General features: G+C 43.7%; 1 protein-coding gene across 2 annotated transcripts in view; it reads left to right on the plus strand.

Moving 5' to 3' along the window:
- The window catches only part of RAD51B (RAD51 paralog B), a 402585-nt gene extending 384436 nt beyond the window's left edge, over positions 1-18149 (plus strand). For both annotated transcript variants that reach the window (XM_059819771.1, XM_059819770.1), the window contains one exon: positions 17992-18149. In XM_059819771.1, the coding sequence (XP_059675754.1) occupies positions 17992-18143 (152 nt within the window). In that variant the 3' untranslated portion in view covers positions 18144-18149. The remainder of the gene's footprint in view (positions 1-17991) is intronic.
- The last annotated feature ends 8719 nt before the right edge of the window (positions 18150-26868 follow it).

A 26868-nucleotide genomic window follows, 5' to 3' on the forward strand; every position in this document is an offset into this window, starting at 1 on the left:
CTAGGCTACACTTCCAGCTGCTACCATTAATTCACTGTACAACCTTGACCAAGTCATATATTAATCTATCTGTAATTTATTATGAAAAGTAAAGATTATAGTAGCTTCTGCATAATTGTTATGTCAGGCTTCATTAATGGTGCTTGTAAGTAATGTTGGGTCTTCTGATGAAAGCTTTGTAGAAGTATTGTCTAAAGCAAAATACAGTCAAGACTGAAAAGAAATAAACTTGTAATTTAAAGCAGAACATTCTTATGTATAGATTTTAAAATAACTTAGAGGTGAAAATAGGAGCAAACCTATGAAGTAGAAGAAGGAAAATCTTGCTGACACCCTCTCTTGAGACACTCAGAGAAAGAAAAATACAGCAAACCTGTCATAGAGAACACCCCCCTTCATAATGTTGGAAGAGACCGTATGACTGATTGACTATTCTACCTCCCTGCTTCTAGATCTTGGATTATAAAATGCTGGCTCTGGTCGATCTGATACCAACTTCAAAAAGAAGCCACGGATACATGACAAAAGTAAAGCTGAAGACCCTGTGTTTTTCCAGATTGCTGCAAATAAAATACCTCTTTTATCAACAAACACAACTCCAAAGTACAAACCCCCACCTTTTATTTGCTCAAAAATAATGAATATAGTGACCAGGCCACCTATAAAGAATGGCTATAAGCATGCTTCAGGGCACATAACAGTTTGTAAATTACATTCCTGATTGGGGTACCTGACTATATGGTTATGTGAAAATGATTGCAAAGGGATTGCAAATCCCTGTTTGGATTGCTGTCTAAGTAGAGAGTAGATGATTGTAGTTTATGCTACATAATAACATGACTTCAAATACTGCACAAAAAATGAAGCTAACATTTGCATTTAAGTGACTGGTAATGTCATATAATTCTCTAATTTGCACACATTTGATACCACAGATGTGCAATGTTTTCAAACCACAGCTTATGAGCAGATGTGATTTACACAGCAGTGTAAATCACAGCTTCCTAAAGCTAGTTAAAGGGTATAAACTCAAACAAATGTGAGATTTACCCCAATTTGGTTTAAGAGAGACTTTGAAAAGCTGTTTACATAAATTTTTGAAAGCAATTCAGAATTATTGTTTATGCGTATTTGCACTGAATCTTGTGAGTTATGACTCAAATATGAAAAATTCCGCTCCAGATTATCTTTATAAATTATGTTCATCCTTTGTCTTTTCAAATGGCAGGCGAGGCAAGCTGTGCTCCTCAACGGGCACACAAGTGTACACTCCCTGGTTTGTGGTCAGAGCTAGCACTAGTTCATAGAGGCTGTCTGCTACTCTCACACCAGATGACTTTCACTGCTGCACGTCCCAGTCTACTGGATCCCCACATCATATAACGTTCTATGCAATAGTGATAGTTTTATGTCCCTAAAACTACCTCTGATGTGATGTGGGTTTATAAAGGCCATTTCCAATGATTACTGATATCTGCACAGTTTGGAAATCATATACTGGTATGTATGAATGAATGAAAATGATTTGTTTACAAGAGCAACATAAACTTTGTGCATTTCCTTTTATGAGTACCACAGAATGTGGTAATATTTCCTATACTAGCATTGTAGGGATGTATTAGTATAAATCACACCAGTATCTAATACATCAGACTGTAAAATAAATAATAGCAACCTATAGAATGAATTATACCTGACCAGTATTTGGGTAGCAACTAATATGTCTCTATTTACCTACCTGGTTATCTTAGGAATTTGTATGGCTCTGTAGCCCTGGTGTCTGACTATCTCCATACCTCTGAACCTTTGATGTACCTGTTCTCTCCACACGGGCGTGATGAATATTAGTACAGTTATCCCTGTGTAGGTGTGCCACTGAAGTCCTAAAATGAATGACTAACCCAGAGTAACTTCAGAAGGCTGTGACTTCTTGATTCACCTGCTGGCTGTGAAGAATTACTCTCTCTTGGTTAGGTGGGAAGCTGAGTCATAAAGAACTAAAGTTACATACTCATAAGCACATAGATAGCAACAGAGACGGAATCAGAACTCGTGGTGTACAGATCCTCAGTCCCTGGCTGGGTGCACTAAGTTACTCTCTCCTGTATTCAGTGAACTGATCATATTTGGTAAAACAGCTAGCAGTTGTTGCTCTTTGCAGTGCAATGATTCTGTGATGTGTGTGAAGGGGACTTAGCTAAATTAAAAGCTTAATTAAGTGGGGAACAGGGCAGTTGCTTAGTACATTGACAACTGAACTTATCAGCCCTTCTGATAAACTGCTGCATGAATTTGGGCAATTACTTCACATCCACATGCTGCCATTTTTCAAATTTCATATAGGGATAATAACACACATGGAGGTCCAGGCACAAAGATCACCGTATAGTGCTGCTCCACTTCTCATTTAAGACAATGGAATGAGAGAGAAAAGGGAAGGAACAGGGAGCATAATAAATTTTCCCATTTAATTGAATGAAGTTTCTATGATACAACTCAAAAGGCTCACTCTTGAAGAAAGAGTGGCTGGTAAGAACATTTTAGTTCTAAGTTTTACATTGCCAATGGACATGTTGATGCAGGGCTGTTGTACTAGGGAGGGTGTAGACTTTGCAGCTGTGGTTTAGGGGTTCTGCACCCCTTGCCAAGCAGCACCGGATGGAGTCTGTCTCAGAGCTGGTTTTCCTTCCCTCCAAATACAGTGTAAGGCTGTGGAATAGAGCTATATGTAGCAGACATAGAACTTCACTTTCAGAGCAAAACTGACTATGAAAGGGTTAATCTGACTAGTGGCAACACTTCAGTAAAATTGAGGGAGGTGGAACTTAAGTCCCAAATCTTAATAAAATGCAGGTGTTTTATTGTTAGGTTAAAAACTCCTTGTCTTAAGACTCCAGCAAGCATTTAAAAACAAGGAAAAAATGTGCTATTGAGTAAGAAACTTGGAAAGGCAACAACAGGCCGTGCAAGGCATTTACAGAGAATGCAGCATTCACTGGCTAAGGCCTACATTAAAGTTCATGGAGGGAAAACAAAACATAAATATTAGATGAACGACACCTCTCACAACATGCATCTGGCCTCCGAGGTATTATACCTGGGATTAACTTTTGACATTCTCCTTTCCACCCTCGTGACTTTGCTGTCTTACCAGCTCCCTGCAGGGTATTTATACTCTCATTTTTCAACCTTTCTGTCTTCTTGTTTCCTAGTCTGTTTGGGGACTCGACAGGGTAACAGGCAGCATCAACACTGCAGTCGCAGTGCGCAGGTAGCTCCGCTATGCTTGAAGCTGTGAGGGATAGGACTTTTTTTTGAAAAAAAACTACTTCAGAACTAGCTAGTAAAAAGAAGTTGTAAAGAAATCACTAATCACTGTTTTCTCCTCTTTTACTTCCCCTCCTTATCCCAAGGAAGCAGAAAATTTGGGGGAGCATTTTTCAGTCAATTGCACTGAGTTAAGGGATTGCACTGAACTTTGAGCTTTAGCTTCAAGTTCCTCGTGTATTTGGAGAATAAAAGTAGTTATGACTTACTAAAGGGAAGTGGAACATGAAGAACCAGAGAAGTCTAAATGTACTTATGGTGGTCCAAGGCCTAAGATTACTGCATCGTCATCCCCATGGGCCTTAATCAGTGTCGCAGAGATGGACTGGCTATTTTTGGTACCTGTATAATAAAAATAGTTAACTAACTGCCATCCATAAAAACTCATCCCCCTGAGAGAAAGTCAGGCATTGATTTCCCTGTCCTTAGCATTGGTGATATAAATCAGCTGTCACTGCTAGGGGAGAAGGAGAGAAATAGTACATGGAGTACCTGATAGGATGGGAAGCAAAAGAGTAACTGTTGGGTTTTGAGGCAAGAGTTTCACAACTGCAACTTAGTAGGACACAGAGTGAAGAAGGTCAATCTGCCAGTCATTTAATTAAGAAGACTGACAGGTGAGATACACACAGTACTAAGCAAAAAAATATAAATGACATACAGAAAAGTCTAAGGCAATGAATAAAAATGAAACTGATGGAGATGTTGAGCTTAGAAACATGCGTACTCGCCACCCCTTGTTCACATGGAGCAGAGTGCTCAGGACAGCTTGAGTAAATAATTCAAAAAACCAAAGAACAAAAATCAAAACCCTCCATAATCACAGCAGGAAACCCAAACAAGCCCAAGCTGTGTGCCCTCTGTGCACCGTTGCACTGCATCCTTGCTACAGTCGCTGTACTGGGCCATCTGAACTGATGGGCTGGAATACAGGCATCAGGCTGATAACGGCAGAGATGAAGGAGGAGGGTGAAGTGTAGATCAACCCTCTTCTTCACACACCTCTGAGAATAACCATTCTTGACTCCCAGCCATCATCAATGTATTTTTAAGAAGCATCTTACAAAGACGCAGTGGAAATGCAGACTGAGAGACTAAAAGAGGGGCAAAGAGTAGAAATCTTCATTAAGAGTATCTCAGAAATCCTCGTAGGAATCTTTATGCTGGCCTGAATGTGGCCCTTGAGGAATGATAAGGCCCTTGAGGAAAATCAAAGAGGAGAAGCCTTTGCTAGCTGCTCCCAATTTTAGATCTTCCCTGGCCTTCTCCTTCCCTCCTTCACTTTGTAAGACTGCTTCTCTTCCCACTCCTACTCTCCTTTGCAGCTGCCAGTTAGTTCCTGTTGCTAGTGTCAGCAGTTCTCAATCTTCTCAGACAACCCCGCTGTCGCTTGTGCCTTGCTACTTGAGGGAAACAACCCATGCTTTCAGTTCCCTCCTGAAAAGTCACTGTGGCTCAAGCTCCAGCAAAGCTAGGCCAGCCCCTGCTCAGCGCAACCCCTGCCCAAATCCAGTGTGTCAGACTGCAAAAACTGGCAATGCCTCTGGTCTCAGCACAGGGAAATAGCCAAGATCAAAGTTAGAAGCATGGTTTGTTTATTCTCTCATCAAACGGGCCTTGATTTTTTCTTTCTAGTCTTACAATTCTTCTTATCTTTTCTGATGTATGTTATCTCTGGGAGTCACTGAGAAGTAATGGATGGATTTGCAATAAAACATGTATGTACAGTCAGGCCAAAGTGTTTCCAAATTAGCTTGTGTCAACTTTGAAATAATAATGATGTCAGTCATTGAAAAACTCAAGACCAGTACTTTATACTGGTACTAAGTATTAGCAGTAATCACTAGTGTTAGGCCTTATGGTTATCCTTGCAGATACTGTTAATTCTTCCATATCATACAAGAGAGAGAAAGATTCTTCCTCTAAACAAACTCACTACTTTCTGTGCTGTAAAATTGTCTTGTATTTGACTTAAAGAACTGACTGATAACCTTTGCATCCTGTTTCTTATTCCTCCGTCTTTGCATGATGAAAGTTCCCCTTCCAAATTTCATTTCCCTCATGTATATTTATTTTAAATGCTTGAAATGAAAACAAAAATCCTTTGCAACTTTCTTCTGTACATATAAAATGATGTCGTTAACTACTTGTAAAAGAAGTGAAGATCCCCATTTAAAAGAATAATAAATAGGTAACTCATTGTGGAGGGTGGCACCAAGACTGAGATTGTGCCAATGGCACAGAGAACAGAAAAGATTAATTTCAGAATACTGAAGAGGATCAAAACCTTTGCTTTTATGCTACTCTCCCTATAGGATCTTAGTGTATTTTAAGAAATGGATAAGGATATTTTTAACCTTATTCTCCAATTTTTTGTAAGTGGAGTAAAGAATGTCTACCCTAATTTATTTTTTTATTTCTTCTAGCCTAGTCTAAAAGGTTTCAGCATTGTATCTTTCACAGGTAATCTGTAGCTTAAGAAGTGAAATGTCTGAAGTGCTTACATGCAGAGCAGCAGGACCCAATGGCCTTCATTTTACAATAGGTTAGAAATGGATTTAAAGGGCAGTGGTGCAGATGCCTCCACCCAAGCCAGGGCTCAGAGGGATAGGTACAAGTGAGTACAAAACTGTTTGCTTTCCCTTTCCCTTGCATTACTGTGGGATACTCGCAAACATTTAATTAAAGCTATTGTATGCATGCTTAACTTGGAGATATCTGTGGTTCCTCGAAACCATTACACAGGAGCACCAAAGAAAATACAAGGGAGTCACTGAAGGAAAATACAAATGAATTAGAAAAGCATAGCAACCGGAGAATACATTTCCCATAATACAACAGTCAAAGGTCATGAGATCACAGATGCTCAGTTGCTCATGCATATCTTCTATTCTCTCCACTTGCATGCTTGCTCTGGAGAGGGCAAAGATTTAATGAGGATGGGGCTAGCTTTAGCAGTTCTCACCCTTCCTCACACCCTACATCTGAAAGAGCATTGAAAGCCTCTTTGAAGTCAGAATAGACACACATTGAACTGTCCCAGTGCACACATACAATCCGGGGTTTTCTCATCAGGTACAAAAATACAAGGTGACTGTTCTCTTCCGGCTGCCCTGGATGTGAACAAAGCTGTGGAATCAAAGACTTACTGAATTTAGGGGTGGAAAGAAGTTTCTCCATTGCATCTGTCTTTTCAACCTGCAGTAGTGGCCCTTCTCAGACTCTCACAGTTTCTATTAGTCAGTGCATTTTTCCTAGCTCCTTAAGAAGAAATCCTGTTCAGACAAAACAGCGCACTATTTACAGGAAGCTTGGCAGGGTCAAAAAGTGACTGTAAAAACCGATCTCTTGTTAAAACACATACAGTATCTGCTCTGATGTAGATACTATTAGAACTCAGCAATCTGATTCGCTATCAAGGCCTTGAAGGTGATTTCAGAGTCAGATTTGTTAAACTTGGTGACATTGTAAGTGTTATCACTTGTCATTAGCAGAGCTAACTTAGTTGCTCCAAGTCCCACTTAATCTATCCAGCTCACTACCCACAGCTTCTGACCTACTTAGTCACTTCCTGTCTTTGATTTTCGCCTTAAAGCCTCTTTTCTGTGTTGGCCTGTGTCTGCCATTTAATCTTAATCAAACTTCCTTGGACTTCCATTACTGTCAAGTACAACTCCTCTCACCGTAATACCCACCCTTCTGAGTGCAAGAAAACTGATTTACAGCCAACAGTCTGCCTCTTCTCTTATGCTCTAAGTTCATCTTTGCTTTGTTTTTCTTCCTGTATGAGTCACTCCTTCCCCCTCTCTGAGACATCGTGCTATGCTTTCTGTTCCCCCTCGGTCTGTCAGTGGCTGAGAAGCTGCCATGCATGCCTTTACTGCAGAGATCTGGTGAGTTTTATCGCGTGGGCCCAGCTACCATGTGCAGATTCGGAAAAAGCTGAACACGAAGAAATTGAGTTGGCTACAGGCTGCTACAGAAAGTCAGCTAATTTAAAATGCTTTTGCCTCTGATCAGAAATGACGACCCACTCTGTTCCCTTATGCCTTTCTTATGAGCTACTTAGGCAAAACACAGCTGTTTAGTCCACGCCTCCCAAACCTAGCATCTCCCCTGTGACTTCACAGCACCTGGTAACTATACAGATGCTGTAAGGTGGGTACCAGCTTAAGGACTTTCCCAGTTCTCACTGGTTCACTCATGTTACAGTAACATGCCTTTGAAATAGGCTTCTTCAGCCAGTTTCCTTCTATGACCAGAATCCATTTTAAAGACGTTAATCCAGTACCATGGTGACTTTTGCCTGCACAGGGGCACTCCTGAGCTGGTGAGGTCTGTTGTTTTTCGAGCTTCTTTCACCAGCACAGAGAAGTTCAAAGATGTGGCCCTGTGCTCTTTCAATGTCAGATACAAAACGTTTCATGGCAATGGCAGCTGTGTGTAACACGTAGGAGAGATTTGTTCAGTCTCTCCTTACACATATGCTCTCTCCTGGCTCTTTTTTCAATATACCCAGTTTGGCTTTTCCCTCTTCCTCCTACTTGTGTGCTCATCAGCACTCATACTCTTGGTTTTTCTTGTTAACATATGGAGGTTATATGATCCATCACTGAGTGCAGCCTTGTCCTCTTAACAAGGAGAAAATACCATACGTTTTGGAAAGAGGAATTAGCTACAGGCGTTCTCATTAAGCCTCTCCTTCAACTTATCGCAGCTTAAATTGTATTTTTGAACTGCAGTCACTATGTGGCATTGTAAGTTGAAAACAACCACTTGAGCCCCTTCCAGCGAGCCTTTGAGTGGCCCTGATACTAGGCATGGAGGAGAGATAAGCAGGGCATTGAAGTTGTTGTATCACTGTAGCTGAGGGCAAGGAGTGAATGGAAACATACCCTCCCTCTGGCACTGCCTGGCTCTGGACGAGGGGAGAGGAATGGGCCAAGCAGCTCAGGTTCACACGCGCGGCGGGAGCCAGCGGCCTCTCAGCTGATGACAGATTAGACTCAGGGCCTGGTTAGTGGGAAGACTGTGATTAGACCTCAGCAGCATCTGTCTCTAGCACTAAAGGAATTACTGCTGCGGGCTGCGATTTTCTCAGCAAACTGTAATTATACCAGGAACCTCATTCCTGCTGTTTTTCTCAACAACTTAAGCGCAAAAAAAAGGGGGGGTGAGGGTGCAGGGAAGCAGAAACTGTGAAAGGAGCAGGAAAGAGACACCTGTTTATTTTTGTTCAGCTCATTCCAATTATTTGCTCTCAGTTTCTTAGATTCGTGTGATTCACAGACTGTTTTTGCCCAAAGGTCAGTGCCAAGGTTTAACTCCCTGAAGCTGTCCTGCCATCCACCTGAAGATGATAGGACACATCCTCTCTTATGCCCCCATGGCATCTCAGACGAGCGTGGTGGCGCTCGCAGAAGGTGCTGCACCAACCTCTGCCCTGGCAGTGTCCCCTCCCTCCTCCCATGGGAGCAGCAGTGCGGGGTGCCAGACTCTGGCCATGGCTGCTCTCAGGACACCCCAGGGAAGGTATGGCCTGGGCAGAAGTGTGGGGTATTGGAGGTTGGGCAGGATGAGTTTGAACCTTACTCCCAAAGGCCCTGTCTCGATGAGGATTTAAGAGTTTGAAACTTAAACAGTGTTAGGCTGTATATAGTAACTCTCTGTTTTAAAAGATGTAGAAGAGGCAGTGTAAGTTTGAACTCCCAATAACACCTGGTAAGGTTTGCCAAAACAACAATGTCAAAAAAGAGCAAGATTTCTTTGCAAGATTTCTCTACCAGAAAAAAACTTTTTGTTTGTGCAGTTGTACCTCCATAGAAGCTCATTTGCTGTTAGTGTTTTCTTTATTCAGAATATAAGAAGAAACCGATTTTTTTTTCAGTTTAAATCTAGGAGAGGAGGAGAAATATCTAAGAGTAGAGTTTGCCAACATAGCTTTACCATCTAATACTTAAAATGTAGACAAGGTCAAAATGATTCAAATTAATCTATGTGCTCCTTTCTTAACTTTCCTCAGGGCTTTAATGTGACTGTTTAGTATACTTTGAAGGCAAGAGTCTCTTGTCTATGTTAAACGCTATACTCATCCAGAAGAAAGCAGAATTTTTCCTTACCAGCATGTCTGCCCTCCATCCCGCAGCATGTCTGGCAGCACAGCTAGGAATGAGAGTGTGGCAGCAGGAATTTGACCCTTGGGGCTGAAAGCACCGGAAGGCAGTATGTTGGCAAGCAGATCCCCATCTCCAGAGCCAAGTCTCTGCAGATACTGGTGGGAAAGACACACATCTGGAGTTGTCTGGAATTGGCACAAATTGCTCTGGACAAAGAGGAGAGAAAGGAAGGGTTAGAAGGAAAGTGGAAAGAACGCTTCTTACACATTTCGCTTTCTTTTCCATCTGCTTGTGTGATGTTGCTGTGAGCTATGAAACAGCTGCAGTGCTCTGCCCCAGAAGGGACTGTGTTTCAGTAGAGATGGAGAATGATTCCTACAGCTAAGCACTTTGGGAGCCCCCTAGAATGAAAGGGGTGATAGGAATAATGTTTCTCTGATTGACTATTATGCTAAATACACTTGGGACCACAGCACCTGGGACAGTAGCCAGAGACACTGTTCTGACTCCTCGGACCTGAAGCCCCTGGCAGACAGTGGGTACTGCTGGGTACTTCTGACGCATCCTTTGCGCAGTAGGTGAGTCCCTCTTGTCTTTTGCCTTCCAAGCAGAACCTCCCAACTCTCTTGTGCTGGTTCCAAAATTCCAGGAGAGCAGATTACCCAAGCAAAAGGTGTTTGCAGACCAGAGACTTTGTAGCTTGGGGAGATAAGGGTAGTGAAGGAGGATCAGAGAAGGAGGAGTGGGCATATTGCGACTGCCAAGGACTGAGCAGAAGAGCATTTTTTTTGTATCCATGCAGACGTTCAGCTATTTCCTGCGTTGTTCCTGCAGTCAGCATGCTCCACCTGCTTTTACTTAACCATTTCCTGTTTACAGCTTCCAAAAACTCTTTCTGGTGAAATCACTAATCTGCCACTAGATCAGTCTTTACAGTCCCTTTTGGGCAGGCTACACTAATTTTTTTTCTCTCTCCTCGGTACACTGACCTTTCAGATTGAGGAGCTGTGTATGCATGTCTGCATGCATGTGTGTGTGCATGCAGTCAGTAGTTAGGTCAGGAAAGTATGTGCTCACTCAGTAGTTCTTTCTGTCTCCATATGCCCCTTCTTTTCTTCTCCTAGTGTTTACTGCTTTTTGCAAACTTGAGCAAAGAAACAAACAGTAGCACTAAAGGCAGGTTCCCCTTTCTGCAGAATAGAGGGCTCCAGATATTTAGAGGTGAGACTCTTCCCATTACTTTCAAGCATCTGAGAGCTCTCCCACAAACTAGGGATTTGTTCCCTGGATAGCTTACCCAAACTTCAAATTATTTTCTAGCTTTGAAAACAGCGAGGCAATTTCTTCTAGTCTGCTGTTCAGTTTCTCAGATGTGAAAGGCAAGGTGTGAGGAGCAGGAAGGATCAACCAAAGAAAAATACATCTCTTTCTTACAGAGTAGATGGCTCCCACGAGTCCCCATCTCACACTTAGTCACACGTCTTGTAGAAATCACTAGAAAAGCATACACACTTCAAGTCTACTCTCCTTAGCCATACTGTAGATAACACTGCAGACACCACTAAAATCATATTTATTTGTCACTGCTTTTGCTGTTTGTTTACTTTTTGTAATTCTCTTTTGGAGCAGTGAAAATAGATTCTTCAGTTTCCTCTCTGATTCTCATGCTCTTGCACAGCGCTGCAATGTTTGGGTTGCGGTGAGCACTGCAGGGGAATGTTCCCTTCTTAAAATAAATCATGGAAACATTTCTGTTGGAATTGGGACTTGTAGAAGTTTATTTTTTTTTTAATAAGAAGAATGTCGGGCCAACTTTGACCTGACACCATATCCCTTTAAAGAGAACAGGCTTGTGATGCAGGTCAGTGTATATATACTGACATGTATATGTATGTGTGTATATATGTGTGTGTGTATATATATATATATAAAAGCACACATACCAGTATACATGCCAGTTATACTGGTACAACTGAGCACTGAAATCATCCTCGAAGAATGCTGGACATGTTGGCCCTGTCTCCATCAGACAGATCTGCAAATTCCTTAAGTAGCCCTACTGCAAGTTAGTGTAAGCCAGGATGCTTAGTCTGCTGACTTAGGCATAGAAGGCATAGGTCTGTAAGCACGCACTGCACTGTCGCCGAGCTGTTTCACACTTCTGTAATTATGTTGATGGGCTCACACTCACACATGTTTCTGAATATTTTAAGAAGAATGCTAGACCCCCCATTTTAACTGTAACATAAATACGCACTGGTAGCACTTCTGTATGGGCTAGGAGGTATGGTCTGGGCATCGCTGATGTCCAGGCAGCTGTCTGCTGTAGGCACAGCACAGCCCCGCTTAGCTCAGGGTTTGCTGAAGTATCCTTCAAGCTGTCTGTGAGCAGCTTTTGAACTTTCTTTTTAATCAGGAAAAGGAAGCAGTTGTTTTCTGCACAGAAGTGTCTTTCAGATTGGCCCAAGTATGTAAAATGGTTACTTTGGTTCCCATCCAGTCCAATTCATTCAATAGTTTGTGTCAGGGTACTTGTCATCAGTGGCATTTGCCCAGGGTGAGTCACACCCACCCAGGCAATGATCTGAGAGCGCCTTCAAATCTTTTTCATCTGCATTTTACAGGGTACAGCCCTGGTAAATTCATGACCGTATTGTACTACACAGCTCTTCCTACAGCAGCTCCTTTTCTTCTCACCAGCTTTTAGCCCAAGAGGCAGCTACTTCCAAAAGAGACTCTCTGGTTCACTGCCCGTCTTTGTTTTCCAGATGTTTCTTTCACCACGCTGCTTTCCGTTTACACTGCAAATTTGGGTGTGCTCAAGGTATTTTTGCCTCCCTCTTCCACCCCAAAAATGGAGGATAGCGGAACTATGTGAAAATGTAGCGAGAAAGAGACCCTCGAGGAAAATGGCAGGGAGGCGTAGAGGAGCACGCAGGACTCTTTCCAGGAAATGGGTAGAAGTTTCATCACATGAGTCACTGAAACCTTAGATGACTAAATTCTTGAAGAATAAACTGTCAGGAATATGATACTGGACAGGCCAGTTGTGGGGGCAGAAGAAAACTTCTTAAATAGCTCTTGTTTGGTTTTTTGTTCGTGATTCATTCCTGAGGCAATTGCTGCGTCTGTGGCCAGGGACGGGGGCAGTGTGCGGGCGGTGCGGAGGCAGCAGGTGAGGCGTGCTGGGGTGCACAGCCCTGCCGCTCCAGGCCCCCGCGCTCCGGCCGGAGGGGCTGAGAGGGGATCAGGAGCACCCCATGGCCATCCTGCCCAAGGGAATAAAGTAAGACAGGGTCATTAGTGCACGTGCGCCGTCTGAATCGGTTCGCCTCTTGTTTTGCATACCAGCAGGTATGAGACCAAGAGGAAATTAAGGTATTAAAACTCTAATTCTAAGCTCCTTTTAAAATTTTTTCTTCCTCTACCTGCTCCAACCAGTAAACCAAGTTGTATCAATAAAATTGGCCCAAAGCTCTGAATTTGGATTTCAGAGAAGGTCTTAAGATTTTAGGTGCCAGTAACAACAGCAGCAGTCAGACTCCCTCCACAGCTACCTCCAGAGGAGCTGAACCAGCATTAGCAGCAGCGGGAAATGTTTGCAGTAGTATCAAAGTGTGGAGAAACCCCAATGTTCCAGCACACTGCTGCCAGTTCCCATTTTGGTGAGTTTGACCCAGAGCATTCAAATGTTTCAACATTAGTTCTGTGTCTCATAATGCCATTTATGTAATGATCGCTCATTTGGTTCCCATTAAAATGATGGTATTTCTTCTGCAAACCACTGCTTGTAAAAATCAAGCCACCCAGTTTTTCATGAGATTATAATACAGGAAATAAATATTCTGTCTGTAGGATGCACACTGTAATTCTCAAACAGAGAATGGGGGGGGGGGGTTTGCCTCTTGAACATACAAAGTTCAAATCTCAGAAGTAGGAATGTGAAAGATCCATTAAGCGTTGCTGAATTGGTCTCCTGCAAAAACACAATGTAGTTACTCCCCGGTAAATGTTCCTGAGATACTATATTGATAAAAAGAGAGTCTACAGCTCTTTGTAGTGAGAGTGGCAAGAATCCTCTTAAAATTGTAGAAATGGTAGGTGTAGCTCCGCAGGTCGTCCCAGCACTGCTACCCTTTGAGGCAGTGCAGAAGGGTTCCTTGTGTTATGTATACCAGCACTTTGAAGAATTCCATTTCAAATGTCTCAAACAATGGGGGTTTCACCGCTTCCTGTGGGAGCCTGCTCTGCAGCCTAACTCGTTTCACCATCTGGAGCGTTTTCCTGAGTGTCTGCCCGCTTTTAACTTTCTTTTAATTGTGCACCCACTATTTCGTCTTAAAGGTGGCTCGCCAAAAGTGTCTGTTGTGTGAAATTCATGTTACGTGGTACTTTTTTATCTTTTATGAAGATCAAGAAAACACTGAAAGATTGATGGCTTCTTCTCTTTGCTTTTTCTTCCTCAGAAAAAATAATAAGTAATTAATAATGTATTACTACTTTTCTAGCCATTCATCTAAGCAATTTACAAGGAAGGTCAACATTGTTGTACTCTTTTTACAGATGGGAAAAACTGAAGCACAGGGCAGGAAACAACTTGCCCAGGATCATTCAGTGAGCCCGTGGCAAGACTTGGGTTTTTAACCAGGTCTCCACAATAGTGCCCTACTTTTTTTTTTTACTCTTTTTTTTTTTTTTTTTGGTCCAGTCCAGTTGTCTTTGGCTTTGTTGGAGTACCTAGGAAGGACAAGCTTTCCATGAACTTTATTCAGAATTATCATATTGTAACTGAAAGGTTAGCTTGTTGAATATTTACCAGTTACTATCTTTCCAATGTGTTGGTTAAGCATCCTAATTAGGTAGTGATAAATAAAACCAACAAAGCATTTTAACAGACTGATTCAGTCCCTAGGGCCTCCAAGCTGAATTTCCTTCAGTTTGCCTGTGTTTTCCCGGTTGCGGATTATCCAGATTGAACACAGTATATATCAAGCACACTCTTATCAGTGCACTGCAGGGAGATTTCCTTCCTCCTCAGTGCTACCATGCTTACTTCACCTGTCCTATTTTCCTTAACTGTGGTTTTCAGTAAGCGTGTTTCTCAGAATCTGGAGAGTTGCTGAACTATAAATCTCCCAATTCGGAACAATAACACCGCAGCATCTGTGCAGCACAGTGCACTGGTAGAGAGTGATACCCAGCCTGGCACTGAACAGGCTTACCTGGGTGTCAGAAGCAGTCTGGCCTTAGCGGCACAGAGCTCTCCGGCTGCTAGCAGGCAGGGTGTTTCTCCTACCTGCCTTAAAGCTTCTGCCTGTCTGGCCTGTCATTTCAGTGAATATCTTTACTGGGACTAGATCCTCCTGAGTACGTGGTAAGATGAGTTTTGTTCCTCGCCTCCCCCTGGGAATGGCCAGGGAAGGCAGCCACAGCTGTGTGCTCGCAGTCCAGTCTGCAGGGGTCTCGTAACTGCCCCACGCCGATCGGACACTGAACCGACAGCGCCCATCATGTGCGAGGTGCAGCACTCTGTATGATCGAGAAATGTCAAATTAGAGCCCTGGGTAGGCCAGAGGAATAGCACATAGATCTTCCTGTCTGCTGACCACTTTCAAAGTATGCCAGTAAGTGAAGGTCTTACCATCTGAGTTATTCCCCTCACTGCTCCTTCAGGCTTCCTTTATTGCAGATACCATTGAGCCAGTGTCTGAGGATTTACCGAAAGCTGCAAGACTGCTGTAGGTCACTGAGCATATTGTCTTTGCTTTCAGATTGAGTTTGAGAAATTACCAGTGGTGTCATGCTTACGCCTCCTGGCCATGTGAACAGAGGAAGCTAAGAAGCAACAATAGATTACATAAAACAGGGAAATCCCCCTCAAACTTCTCCCAGACTATCTCAAACTGAAGTTGATTTGCATACATACACTACAAATAACTTTGCAATGGCTTCTAGCCCCATGAAAGTGTTACATGTGCTTGCCTATAATCATTTAGCTCCACCAGTTGAATCACTCAGAGAAAGTAAAAAAGACTGAATCAGCCTGTATAGAAATCTAAGCAGTTTTATGTAGCGTCAGCCTACCTCAGGTAAGGATACAACTGGGTAATGCTATTCCACCCAAAATCAATGGGAAATGTTCAATACTTATTAGTAACTAGCAGTTATTCTAGAAAAACAGTGCTAAAAAGCTATGTTAAGCTTTATAATTTGTGATTATGGATGGGTGGTATCATTCTTCAGCTAAACTTGCAACTAAGCTTCCTATACAAACCCTGTTTGATGGAAAATGGACCTTACTGAAAACCAGAAAAAAGCTTAGTGTCCTGTAGTTGAAACCTATGGCCATCTGCTTTACAAAATCTGAGACTCATTAGGCCTGGAATTCCCGAGTGATGCTGTTCAAAAAGCAGTGGTGTTAAGCAGACTTCCAAAATTCCTGTGACTTTTTTTAAACATCGTGGTTTAACAGAAACAAACAAGTGAGCAAAAAAGAGATAGCATATTGAAAATTCATATTTACTGGGTTATCTCAGGCTCAAAAATATTGTTGGCTAATATGACACTACAAAAATCTTTTACATTATCTTTGATGCACTAAGAATGACAATGTTTATAAGCCTAGTACATCATGACTACAGAATGCCTAAATTCTTCTTGAAGACAGATGGTATTTTCTGATCCTTTGCTGAGAGAGTGGGCTTTGGGGGTTTGGGGGGTTGGTTGGTTGGTTGGTTTGTTTGTTTGTTTGTTTGTTTTAATAGGATAAGAATATAAAGTTCCCAAAGGCTCGCTGTTTTGGAAGGAATTTGCTCACCTACTCCCTTTCCTAGCTTTCCATTGAAACAAGTTCTCAATTACATTCCCTGCCAGCCCTCTCCCAAAGCTAGACAGAGTATAGACAACTGCACTGATTCTTTAGGCTCTCCCAGTAAATTCACAGAAGGATTTTCTGTACATTTTCTGGGATATCAAGCCAGCTCTACATTAAAATTAGAGTATAGCTGGGTAGGGATATCATTTTGAACAGTGCTGTAGATGCCTTGCAGTAAATACCAAAGCTGTTTTAAACAGTCTTAGAGGTTCTTTTGTCAGTATCATATATTTCCCTTGAGGAATTCATCAAAGGTGTATTGGCAAAAGTGGGGTTTGTGCTACCTCCATTAGGGTTATCATCATTGCCAGTATAGTTATACCAGGGCAGCTGTATGAGCAACTCTTTTCCAGTGTAGTTGCTTTTCATATAGTTAACAAACAGGGCTAGAGAGGAGGAGGAAAACTGAGACACAGCTTCCCTTGACAACCTGTGTAAGCCTTGTGTTTCTTCTACAGTATCACCTCTCTTAATATTAATAATGTCATGGCCTGTTGCAGTGGAATACCTTGCCTTTCACCCTCCACCTTTCAGCTTTATTGACTTTCTTCAAAGCTTTGATACAGAACGATAGGAATCGGCCTGGGTATGAACTGGCTGTTCTGCAGAGTCCTTCAGGCAGCTGAGGTCTCCCTGTGCTACGATGGAGCTTGTCTCAATGGGTCAGCTGTAGAGATCGGAAGAGGAGAAGTATGTATTTGAATAGGCCTGGGACACCTTGCAACGCAGTTAATAGCAGCAAACATGAGGACGGGACATGATCTGACTGATGATTCAGTAGTACCTTGGATATTTCGGTTCTGATAACTGCGTGTGTTTCTTCAGTTTGTGTTCGTTTCATCAGCTTGCAGGTTGATCAGGAAGGCTTTCATTCTGTTTTTTAATATCTCCTCTCACAAACAACAGTCCTTTTTCTACAGAAGGTGTTTAATCACAGTACTATAATATCCTGTATTTACATAGTAAACTTCATCCCAAAGCACTTTACAGCCTGGCACTGACATGGGACTAAGATTAGAAGAGGAGCAGCTCATACTGGTTAGGAAGCAGGCTCCACTCTCAGCCTAGGTATTAGTAAAGCACATGGTGTGGAGCCATAATATTTTCTCTGAATCCAAGGCAATTTGCTAATAGTTGGAAAATATATTGGTATAAGCCATGCTCTGTTTAACTCTAGGAAGTGTGTTTGAACTGTAGAAAATAAGCTGTGGTAGAGAATGTCAGTCCTCTTGCACATCCCATTCTCCATTCATAGGCACTGGCTACCAAACACAGTTTTACTGGAAAATTAATGTGATGCAAAGGTCCTCGGCAAGTATACGCTGGCCTTTGGAGACCTCTGCCAAAGGATGGTAGAGGGGCCTAGACTAGCCTAAGGTTTGGCTCCAGAGCACGGGAGTAGCATCAGAAGCTTTGCCAGCCAGAATGAGGAGGAGAGTCTGGACACTGGTAACTAGAAGGACAGCCAGGCAGGCAGCAGGAAGAGGATTGTTACATATAAATCAATCCATTTTCAGCAAGTCTGTGAAATTAGTTCATACTGAACTAATTACCTTGATTTGTTTTGTGGATTAAACGCGTTTCCAAGTGGTTGTTTGCTGGAGGAAATGGTAACTTTGTGATCTCATTCTGACACATAGGCATTGAGGTGTCTGTCTTTATTGTGTGTTTCAGATGGAAAGGATCAAACAAATTTAACCTGGGAAGGAACCAATCCTGCCCTGCAGACCATACAAGTGAGGAACACTGCCTTGAAAGATACTTTACTTGATGCTGCTTTACCCAGCACTACTGGTGAGACATCAAGCAATACATCCAATCTATAGAAAGAACAAATGAAACCGCCACTAAGAAACAAATGAATGACAACACTGGTTTTCAAAAATCCGGTGAAGCAGAGAGTGAGCATTCTTTTGTCTCCTTACAGACTAACTTTAAAACCAAGTGCTGTTCTTTGTATGTATGGGACCATACTTAACTCTGAACTTAAAAAAATCCTGTATTTTGTTCAGGTTAATTTAAGTGACATAGTAATAAAAGCCTCTGAACAACACACATGCTACTGAAGAAGCAGTGGCCACATGTGCCTTCCTAATTCACCCCATCACCTCATCGATCTGGAGGAACCAACAGTCAAATACACAAGAGTGCTTGGTGTCCACAGCCTATAACATAGTGAAATGTTCCCTTTTTAAGAGAAATTATAAACCCACTCATTGGCTTGATTAAGAAGCAATAGTTCAGTGAGCTCTTACTCCTGTAACTCACTTGAAAATCATCAGAGATGATGTAACAGAGTTGCTAATAGCTGGGCTCTGACAGTTCAGAATGGAAGGAGAACAGGTAGCAATCCAAAAGGTGGGAAGATCAGTGTGTATTACAGTTGCTTAGCTTCCTCTGTCTTCAAAGCACTTTTGAAGTATTCACAACTTGACTACAAACCACAGAACTATTTACTCACCTTACAGACTTAGAGAATGTATGACTTGCTCAAGGCCGCTGAAGGCATTGCTGGCTGCGCTATGATGAGGGTCAGGTTGTTCCCGGCTCTCAAGCCTCACATCCCTAAGGGAAAGCCATGGCTTCAGTTAGTGCCAACTGCCGATGCACAGTCGTCATTGGCCCAAGAGGCTGGTTCTGTCCTCTGCAGTCACAGGGAAAGCCCCCTTGAGCAACCTCTTGAAAAGCAGAGTAACCTGTACAGAAATATGGGAGGTCTGGAGTACTGCCAAAGTGGCTGTAGGTAACCCAGTGAGGAAATCAGCTGCAGTGGGGCCACCTGCGGTAGTGAGGCGAGCAGGTTGCCGTCTGCTGTTTGCTAGGCAGGCTTTGGGTGACGAGAGAGTTCCTGGGGAGCACATGGCCCCTATTAAAAAGTACTGCACACCCTTACCGTGGCAGTGTACGAGACCAAGAAGCTGATGGGATCTGGAAGCTGGTGTCACATCACTCCCAGCCACCAGACAGGATGGCATGGAGAAGGCTACTCTGCAGCTATCTGCTTCCATGCCCGCTCACACAGCTTTGGGCTCTCCTTTAACGAGGAAGTTTCCATCACAACAAGGAAGCGACTCCCATTTCAATAAGCTACTTTTAAAAGCTAATACATTTCACCTTGGGGAAGAGCAACTCTCCAGCTTCACTGTTATCAGTTTTGTGCTTTGAAGAGACCTTTGTAAATTTTAATTTTAATTTTTTTTAACTAAAGTTTAGATTTTCTTCTCGACAGTGCTGCACTACTGGCCGTTCAGTCAAACCCTGCTGAACTTGCCTGTAGCCATTTTATCTGGGTATCTTGTAAATATTTGGTAAAGCACTCAGACACAGAAGTGGTTTTTGCTCTTACAGTCACATGCCTGGTTCCAGGACCTTTCAGAAGCACAAAAGGCTGAAGGCAGGGAAAATTCCACTGAGATGCATTGCATCTCCAGGGAGCAACTGCACTCTGTTTAGACTAAAATTTCTCATTGCTGCCTCTCCTTTTTTAAAAAAACATGGAAGGATAGAGAGGGGAAGCTGGATGGTAGGTTTTTTATTATTATAAACACTGAAATGCAAGCAGTGTTTCACTCATTTCTCTCATATTGCAGGACCATTTGTGGTTGGAGAGGGAGATAAGCTTTTTAATGCTTTCTGCACTACCTGGGAAATTTCCATCCAAATATTTTACAAACATTAATGAATTAAAGCTTAATCCCCTTCTTCTCAGCCCCGTGAAGCAAGTACTAAATACAGTTTAAAGACAGGGCTAATGAGACTAAAAAAGTTGTGCCTTGCCTGAAGTCACGTGGGCAGCCTGGCAAGAGGATTTGGGTCTTTGAGTCCCAGCTCTCTACCTAACACCACACACAACACACATTCCCTCCCTTTTCAAGGCTTGCTGTACTTCCCCTTCTGGGATATAGTGAAAACATGCTGGCATCACACCTTGAGGTAACCTTGTTTTTCCCCCCTTGGAACAGAGAGACTACTCACAGCTGCTGTCCTGTGGGATTAAGATGTTGAAAAGATCAGAGAGGGATGTGAGGGGCTGCTGCCAGTGGAGTTGGTGTACTATCGAGAGCAACCTCAAACACTTTTGTATGTGCTTCCAGATAATATTCAGGCAGGACTGTAGTAAAAATGCAGTAATCAAAGAGAGCTTGGCTGACAAGAAAATTGGACATACGAGCCAATAAGTCACTCCTGTATTGAATATATGGGATTTCATTATCCTTCTGTATGTGACCTGCATTTCTTACTGCTTCTTATTACCAGAATCCTATAACTACTCCTGCAGCCATCTCTTTCACGTCTTCAGAAGAGAGGGATAATCCATCAGCCAGTTCCTCTCCAGTGGTATGAGTCAGGTTTTTACCAGGGGGATTAATGGTCAGTTGAAGAGAGTTGTTCCCAAGAGGGCTAGGCAAAAAGCAATGTGCACATGACTCATGAAGTGGAAGAGAAGGAAACAGATCTATAGATTTAAAGGTTTTGAATTGTTTCTTTTCCCTTAGCTTCCCTTGTCCACACTGATCAATAATCAGGTGTGGAAAAGCTGGAAATGTATTGACAGTGGCTGGCGTAAGTGGGACTGAGATCCTCTCCCACTGTGCAAACAAACCTGAAGTCAGTCAGCCCCCAAAACCAGATCAGTGTGTACCAGCTATTCTACCCCTTGTAGGTGACAGATGCTGGGAGAAAAATCAGATCACACTGCAGCAGCCTCCTCTTGTCTCCCCTGTGATCCTGCGGTGTACCCCGGCACTGGTGCCTTTGGCCTCTTCACGCTGTTACCTTCTGTGATAAAGCCCCAGCGCTGGTCCTTGGGTACGCTTCTTCTGTAGCACCCTTCCCGGCAGAGGATCCAGACCCACTGCAAATGCTGTGCACAGTGCTCATTTCATTCCCCGCTGAAAGGCAGCCAGACCTGAGGTGGAACATGGCAAGCGCTTCGCTGCGCCTGGCAACTCCACACAGCTGTTGAAAACAAGCGGGGAAGAAAGCGGTGTACAAACGCAGGGGAATTTTCACATAGGCAGGATGTAATTAACAGAGCTGGAATTTGGCCAGGACGCTGGGGTTAAAACACTGGCGTGCAGGTAACACACTAGAATCTTTCATAATTCAAATGCTCAGGATCTCCCATTTCCATCTTACCTGGAAGATGTCAAAAGACCGTTCCCTATTTAATGTTCCTAGGCAGTTCTCAAAACATCTGACACAAAGGAAAACGTGTCTAATGATGCTGCACCTGCAGTGCTTCTCCGCCAGCAACTGCCCACCGTGAACAGCAGCTGAAAGGATCACATCCTGACAGGGCTACGGCTGCATCGTAGTACATCGTGCCACAGCTGCCTCCATGCCTTGGGGTTCACTTCACCCTTAACTCTCATTACTCAGTTTTCAGGCCCCAAATCCCCACCAAACAGAAAGAAAAGAGATAAAATTAGGGCAGACCCTCACAAGTAAAACACAAGAGAGAGAATATTACCATTAGGTGCTGCTTCAAGCTTATTCTCTGCCACTTGAAATAGTACCAAATCAGTATCGGACAGCAGAGAATTAGATGAAGCACTTCTCCCCAGTGCAGATGAGTGAGCTTTTCCAACTGGCCTTGCCGATAATACACAGAGCGTTAAGAGCTCGTGCCTCCTCCTTCCTTCTAGCGGAGAGGTCATGTTCAAAGCAGCAAAACATTTTTTTCCCCTTCATGATCTCATTTTCCGTATAAGCAATCTTTGTGTTTACTACGAGGATGCTGAATGCCCACAAAAGGTCAGAGAAGTCATTCATGAACATCACGTGTGGAAAGTCCGCACGACGTTTCTACCACGACGTGGCAAACAGTCTGAAATATAAATAATTGCAAACCTTTATTCCCTCGTCCGTCAGACCTGCAGACCGTATACAGTTCGAAGAGCTGACTTCCTCCCTGTGCTACAGTGCGTGCAAGCAAAACAAGAGGTGTTCCTGCCATCCGAGAAAGCATAATCTCTGCATCAGTAAGTCATAAAAAAGGGACCCCTCCCATGCCTGTGAGGGCTCCCTGTATCGGCTTTTGGTTTGTTTGGGTTTTTTTGTATGCCCAGGCTGCCATGCAAGTCCCCCTCTTTGTCAAGTGTTGCTTAATACAACCACAGACCAAACTTGCTGAGAGCACCTCAGTCAGTGGGATAACAAACCTACAGACTGACTCGAATGGCAAAGTGAGCTGGAGAGAGTAAAGTACAGGCAGCTGCAGGCAACAGGAAATCCAGCACTAATAAATAAAACGTCTTATAGCCAGAAAGAGGAAATAAACAGCAGCAGCACAAACTGAGAGGACAGAAGACAGGAACACAGCATAACTGTGGCACGGGAATCACTGCATTACAGTGAGCTTATTTTTACAGAATGTCGTCCCAGTTTGTTATGTGTTCAGACTGCAAAAAAAAGTGGGGGAGTGGGAGGACTGCTGAAAGAGAGGGTCTCTATCAGAAGAACTTGTCAACAACCACTGTAATTAAGGAACCAGCCAGAGCACACACAACCTGAGCCACCGCCAAAGTGAAATGAAAGCATTTTTTGTTTGCAGTCGTAGCCCCGAAGGATAATAAAAGATGGTTCTACCATGCCAAGTGAGGAGCTGCAGGGACACGGTTTCTAGATGGCGAATGCCCTGCTCCCATCTTTCCAAAATTACACACCGTGGGGAGGCAGCAGGTTACTCTTCCTATGTGCGCTTTCAAAGCACGTGCCCACACACCCCATCTGACTGCAGCAGCCGCCTGGGGAAGCGAGCCACCGGGCAGGTGAGCCCCCAGCCACCATGGTCGCGATGGAGGTGGCACCGCCTGAGCTCTGCCCTCCAACTGATGGGCTGTTTTGGCACTGCTTGGTCCAGATTGCCAAATCAGCAACTTTTCCCCCTCGCACTCAGCTGTAGGCACGCCACAGCCCCATGGCATTGCCACTACCAGTGGGAGCTGCCACATTCAGAAGAGCTGCACCCTGCTCTCCTCCCAAGGGCGGCTGCATTTAGGAGGCGTGCTGGTGCCTTGGCAAGGAGCTTCGTGCATGGCATGCCGAAACAGTACTCTTCTTGCTGTTGGTTGCGTCTTTCACCTGACGCGGCCCCGTGGCCTGCGCCTGTGCGGCGGCGGGTGCTGCGGAGTGGCAGGTGGGCTGGCAGAGCCGAGGGGGTCGGCACGGACCTTCTCAGCTGTGGGACAGTATTGTGAGGCTTTGACTGGTGGCTGTAGAAAGTCATGTGCACGTTCAGCGGAGGGAAAGAAGTCATTCACAAATTGCATGCATATTTCTGAATTCATTCACTGAGTGGCGTTTGCCTTTCATCCTCCCCCCGAGCTCTGTGCACGTTGCTGGAATTCTCTCCCAATACCGTATAATAATTCCCAGGTCTCCACAAGCCACTGCCTGCCAGCGGAGCCCACAGTCACTGGACCGCCAGCCCGGTCACATGAAAAGTTACATGCAAGGGTTTAACGCTTTCTCCTGACCCCAGCCCCCATTCCCCTGAATCCCCTGCAGTGTTTTCCTAATCAGGTGCCAGGGAAGCTTTGCACCAGGCAGGGTGCTAAGAAGGCGGCTATTTAGCTGCAGCATTTCCAGAGTCTTTGAGCTCTCTCCTAAGCTGTAAATACAAGCAGTGGAGCCAGGTGAATGTCTGACAAGGCTGCCATTTAGACCTGAAGACAAAAAAGAACTGCTGCTTTCCAACCAAATGCGTATTGCTGTTGCCCCACTTTGTCTAGCCCAAGAGCCATACTAATGGTTAATTGCTTCAGCAGGGTATGGAAATCACTTCTTAAAGCCTGTATAACAGGGTACACAGCTATGATCCAGTATAATTTTAACCTTCACTGGACATTGCCAATATGTTTGTTACTAGGCAATCAAAAAGAAGATACAGTCCTTTCTTTAAAGCCTTCCATTACTAAACTCCAGATGATAGTGCAGGTATTAAATACATCACACAACCTGTGCAAGCGACAAAATACTTTCTTTTGCATCCCTCCTACCTGTGAGACATCAGAGAAAAGACATGCCTTCAGAGATTCTCAAATGGAAGTGATTTTTTATTAAATACAAATGAAAAGCAGAAGTGTTCAAAAGCTGTTTCTGATATATAGGCAGTGACAGTCGTTTCCTTACTATCTCTCTAACATGAGGGAGTGCAGGTATCTCCTGCAGAAAGAGTTCTTGTTCTCCACCTGATGCTTCCACTTAGGATTTCATGCATGTGACAGCGTACGATTCATGAGTTGCAGCTCAGCATTGGAAAGCATGGGAATTGCGTCTGGCTGTCAGGGCCCAGTGTTCATCTGGGTTTCACATGACCCACAGAAAGACATGCCAGTTACACCTTCGAGCCAAACAGTTGGATAATCAAACTGAGCATTTGGTTTCAGTTTTGGTTCTTTTTTTTGGAGGGGCGGGGGCAGGCTGGTTATGAACTCCAACCTATACATGCATTTTTGTGGGTTTAAGTGAAAGACCATGGCAAAGTTTTAAGTTACAGTCTATTTATATTGTTCTAAGTGCCGTCATTACCAACGTAACTTTCAAAAACAAACAAAAACCCCCAAATAAAATTGACAGTATTTTTCAAATTCTCTTGCTTTTCTTATGCATTCAGAAGTGTAAGCCTGTTCTGCTTGACTGGCTGGCTGTTTGATTGTTGCTTTATATTTTATTACATTGTTTAATTCTTAATTGTAAGCCTCCAAAATCATAAAACCTGAGTTCTGGTCTCACTCTCTACACTCAGATGTAACTACTGAAAAGTGGCTTGTCTAACTCTTTAGTGTATATGGTATTTAACATACTTTGCTTAAATTGGGTATTTCCAACTCAATCCAAACAGGAGAGTTGAGAAATCCTGCTTCTCCCAGATGAGAGCATACCTGAATAATATAGGAATGACTTTTCTCACTGAAAAGCATTAACAAAATACATGCATGAATACTGGGGTTTAATCAGCCAGTGCTGCCTGTTTATTTAAAGGAAAGACTTATTTAACCCTTCAGGAGGGATTCAAACTACCAGTGAGAATGGAGATAGGTCTGAGCACCCAAATGGTCATTCAGTCAAATATTTTGACAATTTGAACAAACAAACAAACAGAAAACGGGTTTGATTTTTGGCCCCGGTGGGCAATCTGTGAAGAAGAATAAGTAGTGCAGCCTGTGCCACGTCTCTTAAATACCCTTCCTTGCCAGAAACACATATGGCATGTTTTCCATGTGGCATGCTTTAACCTGTGGAAAAGGTTATTGTTTCCAGTCCACCGAGTTACCTTTCTCTCTCCACACACTCCCCCACCATCTCCAACCCCGCGTTGGGCTGGGGTGAAAGGAAACTTCACTCTGAATTACTATACCGTTACCTGTCTGGGGGGAGAGGGTGCATGTGGACGTAATGCATTATTTTGTGCATGTTTCTGAAAAGTATTGTATTTGCTGTCACTTTACGGTGGCACAAAAGGGAAGTAGCAAGCTGAGACGGTGCATACGCAGGCATCTAAGAGCCAAACGTGCACATCTCTCTGCCGTGCTCTGCAGAGCCATGCCCGTTTGTGCTAGCGTGCTGCCGCACCGTACCTTTGGAGGAGCCTTGGGCCAGGGCACGGCACGGCTTGGGGACATGCCAGAGGAGCTTTTGTCTGCGCTCTCACTGCGGGTTTAAGAAGGGCGATTAGCATTTGGGTCAGAGCACATGGAGCAGCCCCGGCTGGGGTGGGAGAAGTCATGCTGCGAGGCCACACTTGAACGTGGCCACTTCACTGTACCGCCCCGGGTACAAAGCCTACTTGTGTGGGGCACGTCCCGTCATGCGTCACGCTTTGGTTGTCAACGGCAGTCATGGGTTCCTGGGGGGTGACACAATAACCTCTTTATGCTTAAGAGAATAGCGGGGGAATTGCGGGAGGCCATTGGAAACGTAGTGGCGAAGAAGTGGTTTGGCTTTTGTCTCTCCCTTAAGTTAAGGTGCCCAGGCAGTCGCTGAGCTGCCTCTGCTGCGCTGGGAGGAGCCCGCGCATAAAGCAGTATCCAAAGTGAATGCGGGACTTTGGGTACCTGGTTGGGAGAGGAGTTAGGGGAAACACCCAAGGAAGACCCCATGTTACCTCTGAGGTAACAACATGACAAAACTGCTTATTTAAGGTAGAGTTTTACAGCAGCTCACTTTGAAGTCTGGGCTGCCACCGTCTTGTTGCCCCCACTGCCTTCAACACCAGTGCAGCCATGCAGGGAATGAGCTCAAAGAGCAGATCTGGCTGGAAATTAAACTAATTTAAAAAAAAAAAAAAGGTAAGAGGTTTGCTTTACTAGAATGTCTCAAAGTTTCATTCAGAGAGATCTGGACAAATAAAAATACTAGGAATTGAAAAGGGCCAAAAAAGATAGAAATTTGAAAAAATACTAATACAGACTATTTTTAAATAAAAGCTAGTTAAATCTTTCTTACTGTATCCATCACTCCTTTGCCAGCCCCTCTGCCATCCACTCCACAAAGCAGTAAGCCTAAACAAGTCAGATATGCTAAGCAATGCTACTCTGAATATGG

Source organism: Gavia stellata, chromosome 7 (assembly GCF_030936135.1).
Source record: "Gavia stellata isolate bGavSte3 chromosome 7, bGavSte3.hap2, whole genome shotgun sequence".
NCBI lineage: Eukaryota > Metazoa > Chordata > Aves > Gaviiformes > Gaviidae > Gavia > Gavia stellata.